We start from the raw sequence: 16,752 nt of genomic DNA on the forward strand, positions 1-16,752 counted from the left end.
AAAAAATCTGCAAAAGTTTTTTAAGGCTTTCTAAGTCCTGCTGTCCTTTTAGAATGATAATTAGGATATCTTCGTTTAGACAGACATTTGTGTGAATCGAGTTGAATGTGTGATTAGGAGGCCTTACTGGGCTTTACAGGGTTAAACACCGTCCCATTTCACTTTTGTTTTCACAGAAAACGAAACTAAGGGAGTGCTGAAGATGGCAGCAAGCAAAGAGCCAGATTCTTTATCCTGCTCGATTTGCTTGGATATACTGAAAAGGCCTGTGACCCTCCAATGTGGCCACAGCTACTGTATGGACTGTGTAAATGCCTACTGGGACCAGGAGGATCGCTGTGGTGTTTACAGCTGTCCCCAGTGTAGACGCCAATACACCCCCCGACCTGTGTTGAACAAGAACACAGTGCTGGCTGATTTGGCAGAGAAAATGTCCCCAGAAGAACACCACCCAGTGGATGTGGAGTGTGATGTCTGCACTGCAAAGAAGCTGAAAGCTGTCAAGTCTTGCCTGGTGTGTCTGGCTTCGTTCTGTGCTACTCATCTGCAGCCCCACTACGTGTCTGCTGCTTTCAAAAAGCACAAGCTGGTGGAAGTCTCTGCCTCCATACAAGAAAAGATCTGCTCTAAGCACGACAAGCTTCTCGAAGTCTATTGCCGCAGTGATGGCCAATGCGTTTGCCTGCTTTGTGGTCTGGATGAGCACAAAGGTCATGACACTGTCTCGGCTGCAGCGGAGAGGAAAGAGAAACAAGTAAGGATAATTTTGCAATTGTCAAAGTCGTATAGCAGCAACATCGGAGTGTCTTGGTAATTTTGTTTTGCCCATGCACAATATGATTTTCTTTTCAGAAACTGTTTGGAAAGAAAAAACTAAGATACCAACAGGGAATACAGGAGAAACAGAAGCAGCTGCGGCAGCTGAGACAGAAAATTAAAACACTGGAGGTGACTTGTTTTGTGCTTTTTAAACTTAAATGCATGTTAAATAAATGTGTCCTGTACCCCTTACATTTCAAAGTAACGACACACTGACATGTTGTATTTTTATCTCTGCTGTCAGTGTTCTAGAGATGCAGCTATGGATGAAAATGAGAAGGCCTACACTGAAATAGTCCAAATGGCAGATAAAAGGCGTAGTACTGTGAGAGAGCTGATCAGAGTTCAGGAGACGGCTGCGGTGAGCCGAGCTGAGGCGCTCGTGGATCGGCTGGAGAAGGACATCTCTGAGCTGAGAAAGGGAGAGGATGAACTGAAGCAGCTGTCTCTCACCGAGGATCACATTCATTTCCTGCAGGTACACAGACTGTCAATCATAGACCATTGACAGAGTAGCACAACACTTCATATTGTATTTTCTCTTTTCACGTTTCCAGAGCTGCCAGTCCATTTTAGACTGTCCAGAACCTGACCAGTGCTCTGATTTCGACATCCTTCTACACACACCTTTTGACTTTGTGACAAAGGTTATTTCTGTTTTAAGAGACAAAATGGAAAACATGGCCAGAGATATTGCAGACATTTCTCAGACGTGTAAGAAAATGACATCATTACAATCGTTTTGTTCATTTACTAAAATTACGTGATATTGTCTAAATAGCCAGTTTACCAAAATGCTCATTGTGTCATGTTTTCTGTTATTAGTTCAAGCTGATCCTGATCCTGAGACAAGACAGGAGTTCTCCCTTTGTGAGTCATTCATATTTTTTTTAAATTATAATTCTTATAATCAAGCAATGTGCTCACATTAACCCTTGTGTTGTCGTCCCAGGTCAAAATTCGTCAAAAAACGAAGAATTTTAGACATTTTTTTGACACTTTTCTTCATTTTTGTAACACGTCCATCTGTGCTTTTCTTTCAATGTACTATATCACACTGAGTTATAATAACTTTTGTCTTTCAGATTTCTGCCGCCTCAGTTTGGATCCCAACACAGCATTTGAAAACCTTTTGCTCTCTGAGGGGAACAGCAGAGTGACCTGGATCAAAAAAGCCCAGAAGTATCCATATCACCCAGAGAGATTTACCAAATATGATCAAGTGTTGTGCACTGAAGGTTTATCTGGTGTTGGCTACTGGGAGGTTGAGTGGCGAGGGCCCAGGGTCGAGGTCGCTGTGTGCTATAAAGGGGCAGGGCTGGATGAAAGTGGCTTTGGATACACAGATCAATCCTGGTGCATTTCCCTTTCAAATTTTGGTTGCACCTTTTGGCATAATGGAATCAAAACCAAAGTGTCCCCCCACTGCTCCTCTACTGTAGGAGTGTATCTGAACCATAAGGCAGGGAGACTGTCCTTCTACAGCGTGTCTGATTCTGGTCAAATGATGCTCTTGCACAGAGTTCACACCACATTCTCCCAGCCTCTGTACCCTGGGTTCATGGTCTGCAGAGGGGCCTCAGCTAGGATAATGTCATCTAAGTAAAGGACATCCACTGTCCAGGTTGCTCAAAGTACTCTACCACAGGGCCTTGATAGTTTTCTTTAAAATGTTTATTTTTGCAAGGAAAAGGCTGAAAATGATATTTGGCGCAGATGTGAGGTTTCTGTGTGTGTTCCATGTTCCTTATCCTATAATGGATCCCTTTAACTGTGAACTCAGCAATGTATTGTTTGTGTAAGTAGAATCATTATATATAAAAAACAACTAAAACTAATCTAGCCTAGCTATGTGTGTACTAAGGTTTTTTTCTTAAAAATAAGGATACACGTATGGCTTCATTTAAAAAAATAAATGCAGAATATTAAGCACGTCAAGATAAGTATGGATACTAGTTTGCTTACTTTATGAATGCATACCAATGGAGTTTAATTAAGTAAGGCTACAATATATTGGTTTTGTCAATTCAAATAAATGATGATGGTTACATTTGAAGAGGCCATTTGTGAAGCACATAGTTGCCTTAAAAGCAAATTCATTCCAAAGTTTTAGAGATTAAAAGCATATACTGAATTTGTTATGCGATTGTATAATTATTTTGTTTCCAAAAAAAAGATCCCCAGATCTGTTTACCACATTCTCTCTGTGGCTGCTACCAACTCATTGTGGTATAGAAATAATTTTTAAAAATCATTCACACTGGGGGTTTAATACGTTTTGTAATGCATTCTTATAATATAGCAATGTGCCCGGGTTAACCCAATTGTGTTGTCTTTCCAGGTCAAAAGTGAAAATTAACAATTTTTTGACACTTTTTCAACACTTTTTTGACCCTTTTTCATTGCTTTTTTTACGTGTTTACAATACTTTTTTAAAATCATTTTTTAAAACACATTTTACATTTTTGTAACACCATCATAAGTATACTGTACACATCACTAACACCAATATATTACCACTATTTTTACACTATTCTCTTGTTCAAGTTCATGGTCAAGAAACCTAATTTATATGAAATTATATGCGTTTTTTGTCCTTTGTCAAAGGTTTTTTTTGGCGGGGGGGGGGGACACACACCAATGAATCAAATTCAATGAATTAGTGAACTGATCCTTTGTTTAACTTGCAAGAAGCGTTATATGGATTCATCCATGTAATATTTGGACAATTTGGATGAAAGAATCCCAAATTTGTGACGTAAAAACTTCTAAACAAAGGGCAAATTTGACCTTTGACCTAAATTCTTAGCCATTTTGGGGCAGCCCAACAAGCTGTAAAGCGTTAGCTAAATTACCAGGTGACTATTTACACACCCAGCAGGAATTAACATTCATTTAGTCATGTTTCTGTCCACCTGATGAATACATAGGATATGTAAGTCCATTATTCACTTACTTTTAAGCATTATTTGGGGCTCCTTCCCTTATAAGTGTGTGTTCATAAGCTTCAATGCTGGAAATTAAGTAGTGAAAGTAAAGCAAAAACAGCTGTTGAACCAACAAAATCAGTTGAAATACGTTAAAATGGCTGTGAGTGGCATTGCTGTAACAATAATAAGCATTTTAGAATTTTAATCTGGGTTCAACACTATGAACATTGCATACCTACATGAAGCCTATTCATTTAACCCATTGCTGATATGAAAAGTATTGATTAGAGGCAGCTATAAATTGAAAACTAATGAAAAATGAAGAGAAACCTACTTTGACTCAAGTAGAGTTTAAAACCTCCACTTGTTTGACTCTAACAGTGGGGTATTTGTTCTACACTGACACTGAAACAGACTCAGCACATGATCTGTGCCAATAAGAAGAAGCTTGCCAAGCCACTCCTTCAGAGAAAACGGAAGTTATGCTACTCCTTCAGTCCGAGCAGCAGAAAATGGCTTCGGGTGAGGAACTGTTCGACTGCTCCATCTGTTTACAGCTACTGGAGGATCCTGTGACGACAGCCTGTGGACACAGCTACTGTATAAAATGCATCAACTCCTTCTGGGATTTAAATAATGACAGTGGAAGGTGTTACAGCTGTCCTCAGTGCAGGCAGACGTTCTCCCAGAGGCCTGTTCTGAAGAGGAACACACTTCTGGCTGCCCTGCTGGAGGAAAACAAGACACCCAGTCCAAACTCCGCGGACACCTATGCTTCACCTGGTGATGTGGAATGTGACCTTTGCACAGGGAGAAAAAGGAAAGCTTCCATGTTTTGCCTCGTGTGTTTGGCCTCTTACTGTCAGACTCATCTGAAGCCTCACTTCGAGGTGCCACCGTTGAAAAAACACAATCTGATTCAAGCTTCTGCAAGGGTCAAAGAAAGCCTCTGTGGCCGTCATGACAAACTTCTGGAGATTTACTGCCGCACTGATCAGCTGTTCGTATGCCTGATGTGTGTGATGGATCAGCACAAAGGCCATGACATGGTGGCAGTAGCAGCAGAAAAATGTGAAATGCAGGTAGGCAATCCAAAGTCATTGGTTGTCCGCCCTTTTTAACCCTCTTGTCCTTTTTCCTATGTCAATGTTCTTTTTAATTACCCAAAATAACATGATTGAGTCCACACAACGCTCTTTGGCAAGCACAAATCTTTACTTTTGAGGTTTATTCATCATAAATTCCAAAAATAACTGTAAAACTAAAGTTAATAAATTAGTGTTACATAAAAATGTGACAAACATTGAAAAAAAACACATCAAAAGTGCTGAAAAAAGGGTCAAAAATGCAAGAAAAAGTTAAAAACATTGAAAAAAAAGCATCAACAAAATGTGCTGATTTTCAAATTTGACGTGAAGACAACACGAGGGTTAATGTCACGTGGATTTGTGTCTCAACAGAGACGACTGGAGGGGACCAAACAGGAAATAGCAGACAGAGTGCTGGATTCGGAGAGGAAAATGGCCGAGCTGAGGGAGGCTGCAGACTCTATAAGAGTGAGTACAAACACAAACACTTTTGCTATTATTCATCTATACATTTCTTCAAAATCAAAATGTTGATACAACATAATAAAAGTGCTTATTTTACTGACACCAAAGATGTCATAGAGAAGAGGAAAGGGATGTGGGTGGGTATTCTTAGGTTACAGATTTTGGGAATTTCCAATCTCTCTGTGGGCATGTAGTGTTTGACAGCTGAATGAAACACAATGTTGAAAATGTTGAGCGTCTGACACTGAGACAATGCTGAAAATGAAATAAAGAAAACCAGGCTTGGTGCATGCAGACTGCATACAGACACCAGCTAGAAGATATATAAATTGGTGGGGGGAGTAGGGCTGGGCAATATATCGACATTATATCGACATTGATATATGAAGCTAGATATCCTCTTAAATTTGGGATATTGTAATATCGTATGGGAAGAGGACCTCGGGGAAGACCCGGGACTAGGTGGAGAGATTCTATCTCCAACCTGGCCTGGGAACGCCTCGGGATCCCCCAGTCGGAGCAAAGGGAAAGGGAAGTTTGTGGTCCCCTGCTGGAGCTGCTGACCCGATACCGGATAAGCGGATGAAGATGGATGGACGGATGGTAATATCGTAATATGGCACAAGTGGTGTCTTTTTTTCTGACTTTCTAGTCGGAACTCCGACTCAGATAAACAGTAATGCAGCAAAAGTCTCAATGCATGTGTGTCTCTATGTTTAGTAAGTGTTACAAAATGAATAGAAGTCCAGAGTCTTCATACACGACGTTCCACTTCCGGGAGTGCTCCAGTGCCGCAGGAAGTTCCGCCGGATGTCCCTCATTTAGGCCAGATGTCCATTACCTTCCACCTTTCTTTGGGTTGGTGTTCTAATCTCAGATGGATGTATGGTTACCTGGTCCTCAGATCTCTGCAGGGTAAATCCAGACAGCTAGCTAGACTATCTGTCCAATCAGAGTCTGGTGGAATCCAAGACGATTTTGCCGAGGCGCTGTTGCTCTGTACAGCGCTCAGCGCCGCCAAGGACAATTGTGATTGGTTTAAAGAAATGCCAATAAACCAAAGCATGTTTTTCTCCCATCCCGAAATGCAGCGTGAACTAGCCAGACCCTCCTCCGCGTGCTGTGGAGGAAGGTCTGGCAATGCAAGACCATGGCAAAAGTAAAGCTGTAAAAAAATCCAGTTATTTATCATATTTTACAGCAACTAAAGGAGGTGTAAGGTAGCATAAATAGACAGTAGCTCAAAATAATATCAGTCATCATATGTCATTATTATTATCTTTTTTTTCTCCAAGGATGCTGCATGGAAGGCGTGTGATGACATTGAGCAACTTTGTGTGGAGCGCATTCGGTTGTTTGTCCGCTCTGTGGACAGGAAGCGCTCTGAGATGAGAGACAAAGTTGGTGAAGCAGAGAAAGCTGGAGTGGACTGGACCAACAGTCGCCTCGGGCAACTGCAGCGTGAAGTGTTGGAGCTGAGGAGGAGGGAGGGAGAACTCGACCAGCTTTCACTAACAGAGGATCCCATTCAGTTTCTGCAGGTGAGGACATGTTCATGGTCTTTCACCCTTGTGTTGTCTTCCCGGGTCAAAAATGACTACAATTGGACATTTTTGTCCCTTTTTCAGACTTGTTTTTTAGTTTTCACTAATACCCCCATACTACCACTTGTTTATCACTACTTTTTGGAATTCATGGTTGTTATTAACCATGAATTCCATGAACCATGAATGAGGGTTATTCCTCATTTATATTGAATTATACCTAATATTATTTTGACTAATAGTTAAGATCAGAGGAACTTAAAGATGAGTTTAGTCTGGAATGAAAGAGAGCAATTTTTTTTGCAAAGAGCGTTGTATGGAATCCAATCCATTTTTGTGGTAATTTGGTTAAAAAGAAACCCATATTTCAGATATAGACATTTTTCAAAGGGGTCAAATTTGACCCAAGGACAACATTCAACATTCACACAATTTACTGTATATTTCCCACCATGTGCAGGGTTGCCGGGCCCTGGGTGACCTCCCTGTGTTCACAGACCCGCATGGCAGACCTGACATCTTGGAGTTTGTCACTGCACAGACTGCTAAACTGGAAAACACATGCAACAAAGAAATGACAGAATTATTGAGTCACTGTGAAGAAAATCTGTGTAAGTGGGACCACTTTGGATCTCTAAACCTTATCATTAGTCCAGTCTTTATATTTCCTCTTAAGACAGACTAAATCAGTGTGTGTGTTTTTTTCATCACAGTGGCAAAAAAACCAAGGCTGTGTGAGGAAACACCAAGGAGATACTTGTTGACCAGATATAAGAGTAAGCATTATGTTAATGAGAAAAGTCTGTCAGTGCTCAGAGGTTCAAAACAAATCTTAAGGTAAAAAGAAAGAAGGTCCAAGGTGCTCTTCTTATAGATGATATTTTCTTTTAAATGGTTATTTAATATCAAAATCTCACAATAAAAATAAAACTGGGCAGCAACCCACGCTCATCGGCACAAAGCGGCCTTCCTCAGGTATTCCAGGCTTCTTCATTTTTTCACAATAAGAGATCCTTGGATCTTTTTTTTTTGTCTTTTTAAGTTTTGTTTTCAGTTTCCAAAGAGCACCTTTTATAATTTAAATTTCCAAGCACTCCAGACTTTTCTTCTTCTTAAGTTATTAAGCATGGTGTAAATTCCCTTTTCACAAAGCACATGCAAGCTTTCCCAGGCAAACAAGTGTTTCATGTGTTCCTGCAGACTCCACAGTGGAGGTGGACCCCAACACTGTAGCCGCGTGTCTTTGCTTGTCTGACAGAAACCGAGAGATATCATGGGGGGACAAGGACCAGGCTCATCCGGATCACCCCGACAGATTTACCTTCTGTCACCAGGCTTTGTGCAAAACTGGCCTTCAGTGCAGCCACTACTGGGAGGTGGAGTGGGACGGCGGCATGGTGGATTTGGCTGTGTCGTACAAAGGCATTGGAAGAAAGGGTTCAGGGAAAGATTGCTGTTTTGGGCACAATGATCTCTCCTGGAAATTAACCTGCTCTCCGTCCGGCTGCACGTTTTGGCACAATAATCTTCACAAAGGCCAGATTCCTCCGGTTCTCTTCCGCAGGGTGGGCATACACCTTGATTACGATGCAGGAACGCTGGGGTTCTACAGTGTAGAGTCTGACTCTGGCAGCATGACCCAGCTGCACCAAATCCAGACCACCTTTACCGAACCTCTCTATCCTGGGTTTTCTGTTGATTTAGGTTCAACACTAAAAATATGCAACATATAGGCCAGGCTACATTTAATACAGGCTAGACGCAGGATTATGTACAAGATGTAGATGTTATACATTAGTTATGTACTGTACATACAGTATATATATATATATATATATGCACAGTATATATAGTATACAGTGGTAGAGCGGCTACCTGCCAATTGGAAGGTGTGTGGTTCAATCCCTGGCCCTGCAGTCCCATGTCAAAGTGTCCTTGGGCAAGACATTGAACCCAGAGTTGCCCATGGGAGTGTAAATGTGTGTGAGTGTGTATCTGATGAGCAGGTGGCACCTTGTACGGCAACCTCGGCCACAGTGTATGAATGTACTAAGTAAAAAAGAGCTTTGAGTAGTTGTTAAGACTAGAAAAGCGCTTTATAAATGTGTGTGTGTGTATATATATGCATATGGAAAACTATTTTATTTTGGCTTTTTTCTCTTAAATGTTGCTAAACCATCAAAAGACCCTGTTCAGTTGTTGTTTTCTTTCATATAAGATGCACTTATTTTGCATAATGTTGTTCAACAAACTTTACATTGTTTCATTTTGAGACTTTAAACCATATTTCTTTATTTTGTTCTTCATGCTTTATGATGGAATAATCTCCATTCAAGCCTGATACTAGACAACATAATGCTAAATTAAGAGCACAGCTTCAAAGTGGCTCTAAAAAGATGGTTTTCAGTTAAGTGTAGCCTGATTTTTTTTGTGAAAAGAGCTTGGAATATGTAGGCTTTGTTTTGTCTCGTGTCAGAGTTTCATATTTTTAGTGTTGCTTGTTGTATGTTGGAGAACCACAATGGGAAAAAGCCATTTAGGGTTTGGGTTTTGATCTTTGATCATTGTAAATGCTGTGTGCTTGTTTTTTTTTTTAGTATTGGCTTTGGCTTCATATACTCAAACAAAGGACCATGCTTTGCTAATTGTGTTTTTATTTTATTATTTAACATGCTATTTTCTACATTTATGTATGACAAATTATTTATGACAAAAATGTCACTTCCATTGAGGCCATGCTCACAAACGCAAGTTCCATTGTTACAGCACGGGACATTTGTTTGATCACATACAAACATTTTATCATTACATTGATCGTAAAAGTAACAAACCAATATTCCATGAACTTAATTTATACAGTTCAGTCCACAATTTTCCAAATCACAGACTTTTGACATAAAGTAGTCAAATGCAGCGCCAGCGCCACTAACAATAATGATAATAATTAAGAAAGTCAGTCATAAAATAGATTCAATGGAGGCATTTGTGTAGGAGCGATCCACGGTGTCGTAGAAGCGCAGGCAGGCCTTGTAGTACAGCAGTTTCTCAGTCAGAGGGCTGGCGGTCAGTGCTTTACCCTGCACACTCAGGTCTATGTACCTGGACGACATCAGTGAGATGTATATAATGCAAAATTGAGATGTTTTTAATGCAAAATTAATAATGTAGCCCCTATTCCACTTTGTAGTCAAGGTAGTTAGAGATAATACTATACCTGTAAGATACACTCCAAAACACAAGGGTATTTACAGCCATCAGTGTTGCCAGGAGGAAGAAGAAGTTCTCCAGATTCCCATCATGCAGTGCGTTTGGGTAGAAGTTACCTGAAAACAAGTATCAGTGTGGTCATATCCGTCACATCAGAGACATCTCGGGCTAAAAGCCATTGGGTTTTTACATCTTATTCCTGTGCCACTGTCATTTTTTATTGGAAGAAAACATGCAAAACTGTATTTGTACTTGTTTTACCTCCAGAGAGAAAGTACAGCAGCTGAATGACGAAGGCTCCCAGAAAGCACCCCCCTCCATAGGACAGAGTGAGGAAGTGCAGGGAGATGCCTCTGATGTGGCTTGGGGTCAGCTGGAAAGATATGAGAGAACCTGCCAGAGAGGAAGTGACAGCAGAATGTTGTAAACAAAGAATTTTTTTTGTATTGTCGCACACAACAGACATCCCACCCACCCACATCGCATCCATGCTATAAAGAAAAGCAGATAGAAGTAGAGATAAAGACAAAAAATGGAGGGAGGACAACATTCACATCATACAATGTCCATCTGTTCCACTAATATAAGAACTGGTTTCCACATATTACTGAATTTAATGTTATTTGTTCAAGAGTTAAATAGTTTGACTGATAATTTACAGTAAATATCTTTTTATGTCTTTTTAAAGCCAAAGGTTCTTAATTTTATTATTATTATTATTATTACTATTTGTATTACTGTTATTATTGTTATCTTTATACTGTCTTCTATATTGTATTCTTCCTAAAACTGATGCTGGAAATTTCAATTCTTCTTCAATTCCTTGTTGACGCTTTTTATCAATGTTTTTAACATTGTCTTACGTTTTTTATCCCTTTTTTCAACACTTTTAAAATTTTTCAACACTTATTGACTTTAGTTTTACAGTTATTTTTGGAATTTATGGTCAATAAACCTCATTTAGAGGAAATTACACCCAATGTTTGAGTTAGAGAAGCAGAAATTAGGAATTATTTAGACTAAATTTAAAGTAATGTATGTTGATGGATAATCCCAGACTGGAACATGTCAACTTTTACTTCAATTTATTTCTCCAAATGCTATACAATTAAATAAGACTTCGCAAAATGAATGAAAGTAGAGATTTGTACTTGGCAAAGAGCATTGTGTGGAATCAATGAAGTTAGTTTGGGGAATTAAAAATAACATTGACATAGGAAAACGGGTCAATTTGTTGTTAAAAAAATGCGTCTGGCCAAGAGAGTTGAAAACGCTATCACAGTTCTATCCCTTTTGCCACGTTCTTGTGGTACTACTCCAAAAAGGGCAATGACCGGTGATGCTCCAGAAAGAAAAGAAAAGAAAAGAAAAGCAAAAATCAACTCCCAAAACTCAGACAATTTAGGGCAGCTCCAAAACATACGTGACATTGATCACACTCTGGGTCAATAACAGGTGCAAATCTGGCCAACTCTGCTTTTTAACCAATGTAACTGGAAACTGGATAATGGTATGTCATAGGCAGAGAGAGGATGAGTATGTTATGGAGAGTGGCCTGCCATATCCAATCTGATATGTCCGTATTCAGCTCTTCCTCCCGTTGATGTTTTAATGCTGTCAAGAGTACAACCTAACAGCAGCCTCCCTAAGCCAAAAGGGCATCTTAAGTATTTTGTCTAAAAGGGAATCTGGTGATATCAATGGAAAAGAAAGACTATTTGCAGAAACACAGCTGCAAAGTTGTAAATATCTAAAAAACAATGTCAAAGAGGAAATACGTTTTTGAGCAAACTCAGACTGTTTTTCAGTCCCTTTTCAGTCCATATTTTAAAGCATCATCAATCCGAGGGAGCGAATATGTTATTTCCCTCCAAAGGTGTATCTATGGACATCTCAATTATAGAGAAAGCTAGTCTGAACTGTAACTGCCTCATAACTAGATTTATGCAGTATTTTGATGTAGATTCAAATGAAAGTCTGCTGAAATAGCTGACTGTTGCTATATAGGCCTAATGATTTTTATAGCATTCTGTAGCTATCCAGTAGGGTTCCTTAAAATTTTGATTCCAAACTTTAGACCACATTTTTGGTCGGAACACACATGTTGTAGTGCCAAAATGTTACCCCAAGCCATTTTAAAAACCTTTTCCTGTTGCCTGCATTGTGAAATTATGGATTCCCAAAATCTGTCACTCACATGCAGGAGTGACGAGAGCCTCTGCGAGACCGAGCAGGATGTACTGAGGAACCAGCTGGAAACACGGCATGGATGACACATGCAAAACTTTTCCAGAAAGGGTCTGCTCCACCAGCGGGTACGCCTTCCTCTGCAGCTCAGACAAACCTGCCGCCAGGACCGACAGGGTGGCACACGCGTGGCCCAGAGCTGGAAGGGGAGGATGGACAGAGGGGGGTGATAAGAGAGGGGGCTGCAGGATATTTTAGGGAGGGGGAGGGATGAGGCAGAAGAGCGAAAGTGACATTAGAATCGTGTGCGTTAGCGGGGATGTGCATGTGTGCACACAGAAATACTCACTGATGACTTTTGCAGGTGCCAGAGGAGTCTTTTCCATGGAGAGGTAGCAAGTCGTCACACACTCGATCAGCGGGGCTAAGAGCAGCAGAGGGAGGATACTGATCACGTTCATGGCGCCGATGGGCAACAGGAGGTTGTTCAGGTGAAGGTTTGAGTTCATTGTCTGTATATAGTAACCTGAGGGAATCTGTGGGAAAACACATTCTTAGCCTCCCTGTATAGGATAAACCATGAGCACAATCCCTCATAATAGTTACATCTTGTGTTATAATACCTAAGGACACTGGAATTCTGTGCAATGTCATACAGTGCAATATTTAACATTTAACTATTTTATTTCATTACAGTGCAAAATTTAATACCCAATCACTTAATTTTGCATAATGTGTATACAAAGCTATTTTATATATGTATATAGATGCTCTCAGGACTGTGCACCAGTTTTCGTTGCACAGGTACTGCACTTGTGTTTAATGACAATAAAGGCTTTCTATTTGATTCTATCCAGTCCATAGTTCCTTCATATTTCCAGGGACCTGCCTGTGTGATGCAGGCTCTGTAAAGCAGCTGAAGGCCATATAGAGGGAAGAGCTTGGCCAGGACTTTAACGTTTTCCACATGTGTTTCGCTGTATCGGCCGCCATTGTTCTCCTTGGCCCGGTCCAGCCAAGACCCAACGTCTCCACTCAGGTGACGATAGTGGAGGCAGCACATCTTGAGAGAGTTCATGAAAACTCCCAGCGTGGTTAACAATGAGCCGCCTGCAGTACGCCAGACACAGAAAGGAACATCATTCAAGTTAATGTGCATACACAGTGTATTGACTTAAGTACTGTATGCAGTACTGAACAATGTTACAGTTTGGTACCTTTCTTGGGTTTATAGGTGAGTTTGTTCCGCATCATGTGTATGGCAATTAGAGCCAGCAGCACAGACGTGAAGGGGATAAGGAAGGCCAGATTTTTGCCCACAGACTGCTGGATGTAAGCAATACCCAAAAAGACCACAGTGGAATTGAGGTTGACCAACCAGTAGAACCTAAAGATAAATCAGACAGATATCCAACTCAATTCCTTCATATGTATACTGATCACAAACGTAACTAATGATTAAATGGACGAATTATTTCAATCTACTCATAATTAGACACATCATTTTGTAGCCAGGCTGCAATTTGGTTGGACAATCTGTCCACTTCTCAAGTCCAAACTAACATATCTTGTCATGAAATTACCTGAGTTTGAATTGTAATGACGTTTGTCATGCTCATCTAGCACCGTCAGTACAATATTTCATTTTAATTTGTGAGTTTAGTTTCAAATTTACTTCATACACTTGTTGGACATTAAAGTTTGTGTGTATTCTCCATACACAACCAAGGTTCTTTGTCTTTCCGTGCAGTATAACTGAACTGTAAAGAAAATTAGTCATTATAAAATCTTATTTAATAAAGATAAAACGGATAATAGTAACAATATCTATGCACAATTTGTAGTCTAACCAAGTGAAAGAGGGTTTTCAGATGGCCAACCCACCTACCAGTTGAAGAAGGACAGGAGCTGGTGCTGATTGTAGCACTGCAGACTATAGGCTCCCATGGGACAGAGGATGGCCCGGATGCCGCCGATGCCCAGTGCGGCAGCCAGAAGGCCGGAGTAGAACAAGATCTGCTGCTCCCGAGGTTCCAGCATGTGTGTCATGTGATGAGTATCAATGTAGAAATCTTCAAACGGGAATGCCACCACGGGCAGCATGGCTGTGCCTAGCATGATGACAAGGGAAGGTATGTACTCATGGTACGTAGTTGCAGCTACATTACAAACAGCTCTTTGGATACTTTTAAATAGACCTTAGTGGTCCCCTAATACTGTATCTGAAGTCTCTTTTATATAGGCCTTAGTGGTCCCCTAATACTGTATCTGAAGTCTCTTTCCCAAAATTCAGCCTTGGTGCAGAATTACAGCCACAATGAGCTTTCCCTAGCATATGCCATTTCTGAGTCTGTAGCTTTTTGGGGAGGAGTAGGGGGGGGGGCTTATGATGACATCATAAGGGGCCATGTCTGAGCTTTCATTTTCTCAAAGGCAGAGCAGGATATCCAGGGCTCGGTTTATACCTATCTCCATTTCTAGTCACTGGGGGGCCATAGGCAGGCTGGTGGAACTCATATTAATGTTAAAAAAAACACGTAAAGTGATATTTTCATGCCACGGGACCTTTACTAGAATTCCCAATGCTGTTAAATTGACCTCACAATAATGGTCAGGATGTTCTTGCTTATATGTTGACCCTACATTACATTGAATCTTACATCATGACGTACAGTAAATATACTGTCCAAGATATTGTATCATTTACAAAATAAAAATAAAAAATAAGTCACATAGTCTTATCACAAATTTCAGAAAACAAGTATAAACCTTTTAATTGTGTCTTACCAAAGAAATGAAGGAAAGCACACAAGTAGAGCACTTTGGTCCTTCCTAAGCAGGTCTCTGCAAACCACCCCACCAGAACAGGGGTCAGGGTGCTGGCTCCTATGAAGCACAGGTTGACTGTCGCAGCCAGGTAGTTACCATAGCCCAGCTTGACTGTGCAGAAGAGAATCATGTTGCATACAATCCCAAAGAAAGTGAACCTCTCTAAGAGCTCCACAAGCAGAACACAGATGATAACTTGGAGTTTCTTGCGGGACTTCCTCGGTGCATGTCCCTGGTCTGGACGAGGGGCCTGGGAGGGTCGTCGCAGTCGGCCTCTGCCCTGTGGCAGTTTCTGAAGGTCTCCTGCTACCATACCACCTGACCAGCGAGCTGGCTGCTTCGTTGGCTGCATATTTGTCAGTAATGGACGACGCAGAGCTCCGACTGAGCTCTCCTGCCCTTCGAGCACACGTCCAGGCCAGAGTTGGAATCCCTCACCCTCGTGTGACTCTGGACACACGTACTGTAGTATCAGACACACCTAACCTGCATTCTGTGTGATGATTTTAATCAGAACTGTGGACGCCTCACAGGGATCTGACACATTACACAAAATTGTATCCTGTAGGGAGTGATGGATGGGAGCAATGTAGAGAACTTCCCAGAAATATTTCTATGATTAGGCCTATTACCGGAAAGATGCACACGTGTTGTTGTTTTCAAAGAGGTACTTCATTTTTTGCTACTTTTTATTTGTACTACACTACATTTCACAGACAAATATTGTTATTTTTTACTCCACTTTCTTTGAAACATGTAGTTACTAGTGACTGTGCAGAGTCAGATATTAAGATAAATTATAAACAACAAATAAATGATGATGTTGCCTATACATTAAGCTAACGGGCAATAGAAAACTGATGCTTACACATAAATGCATCAATAATTATAAACATGACATAGATGTAGCCCTTTGGAAATCAGGCCATAATCTAAGTTGATGCATAACTATAGTTATATTTGTATTCTAAAACATGCCCTTCCGCATAATGAGTACTTTAACTTTTGATACTTGAAGTCTATTTGATACTCATACTTCGGTCCTTTCACTTTACTTTTTTAATTTGAATGCAGGCCAGTTTTTACATATTTCTATGCTGTACTTAAGTAAACAATCCAAGTACTTCTTCCACCATCTCTAAATCCTGTTTATCTGACACTTAATATCAAAGTCATGGATACATTGATACTGAATAACTCAAAGACACACAGCAGAGGGCTTTAGCATTAAGAGATGCCAAATAGGGCACCCAGATAGCTCAGTTGGTAGCGCGGGTGCCCATATATAGAGGGTTTACTCCTCAACGCAGCCGGCCAGGGTTCGAATCCGGCCTGCGGCCCTTTGCTGCATGTCACTCCCCCTCTCTCTCCCCTTTCATATCTTCAGCTATCCTGTCAATTAAAGGCCTAAAATGCCCCAAAAATAATCTTAAAAGAAAAAAAAAAGAGACGACAAACAAGACAACAAATTAATTTAGTGTAGCAGGTTGTAACAAACACTCACAAAATGCCACATGTCTTTGTGAGAGCGGTGCTTCATTTTACGAGCTCGTTTTGGACCGCCTTCTGGTAATTAGACTGGTAATGTTAAGTGGGAGTGAGACAGAGTGCATGGGCCAGGCTGATCAGAGCTGCTAGATTAGCAATACTGTTGTTACAGTGGATGGCGGGGGGGGGGGGGGG

The 16,752-nt window shown here is 40.7% G+C and overlaps 3 protein-coding genes across 3 annotated transcripts; 2 read left to right on the plus strand and 1 right to left on the minus strand.

The window, feature by feature from the left end:
- Positions 1 to 202: 202 nt before the first annotated feature.
- On the plus strand, positions 203 to 14,027 carry LOC117949159 (tripartite motif-containing protein 16-like). The gene is made up of 8 exons (XM_034879203.1): positions 203 to 754; positions 853 to 948; positions 1,064 to 1,297; positions 1,377 to 1,533; positions 1,645 to 1,689; positions 1,905 to 2,453; positions 6,463 to 6,469; positions 14,017 to 14,027. The coding sequence occupies exons 1-6, from the start codon at positions 203 to 205 to the stop codon at positions 2,423 to 2,425; spliced, it is 1,605 nt and encodes a 534-aa protein (XP_034735094.1). The 3' UTR covers positions 2,426 to 2,453; positions 6,463 to 6,469; positions 14,017 to 14,027.
- On the plus strand, positions 4,195 to 8,633 carry LOC117949158 (tripartite motif-containing protein 16-like). The gene is made up of 6 exons (XM_034879202.1): positions 4,195 to 4,831; positions 5,210 to 5,305; positions 6,598 to 6,843; positions 7,307 to 7,457; positions 7,560 to 7,622; positions 8,047 to 8,633. The coding sequence occupies exons 1-6, from the start codon at positions 4,232 to 4,234 to the stop codon at positions 8,577 to 8,579; spliced, it is 1,689 nt and encodes a 562-aa protein (XP_034735093.1). The 5' UTR covers positions 4,195 to 4,231; the 3' UTR covers positions 8,580 to 8,633.
- slc15a5 (solute carrier family 15 member 5) lies at positions 9,563 to 15,705 on the minus strand. The gene is made up of 9 exons (XM_034879204.1): positions 15,028 to 15,705; positions 14,129 to 14,351; positions 13,458 to 13,627; positions 13,130 to 13,350; positions 12,590 to 12,776; positions 12,251 to 12,439; positions 10,315 to 10,446; positions 10,061 to 10,169; positions 9,563 to 9,945 (listed from the first exon to the last, which is right to left on the minus strand). The coding sequence occupies exons 1-9, from the start codon at positions 15,419 to 15,421 to the stop codon at positions 9,804 to 9,806; spliced, it is 1,767 nt and encodes a 588-aa protein (XP_034735095.1). The 5' UTR covers positions 15,422 to 15,705; the 3' UTR covers positions 9,563 to 9,803.
- Between the last annotated feature and the right edge of the window lie 1,047 nt (positions 15,706 to 16,752).

This window comes from Etheostoma cragini, chromosome 8 (assembly GCF_013103735.1).
Source record: "Etheostoma cragini isolate CJK2018 chromosome 8, CSU_Ecrag_1.0, whole genome shotgun sequence".
Classification (NCBI taxonomy): domain Eukaryota; kingdom Metazoa; phylum Chordata; class Actinopteri; order Perciformes; family Percidae; genus Etheostoma; species Etheostoma cragini.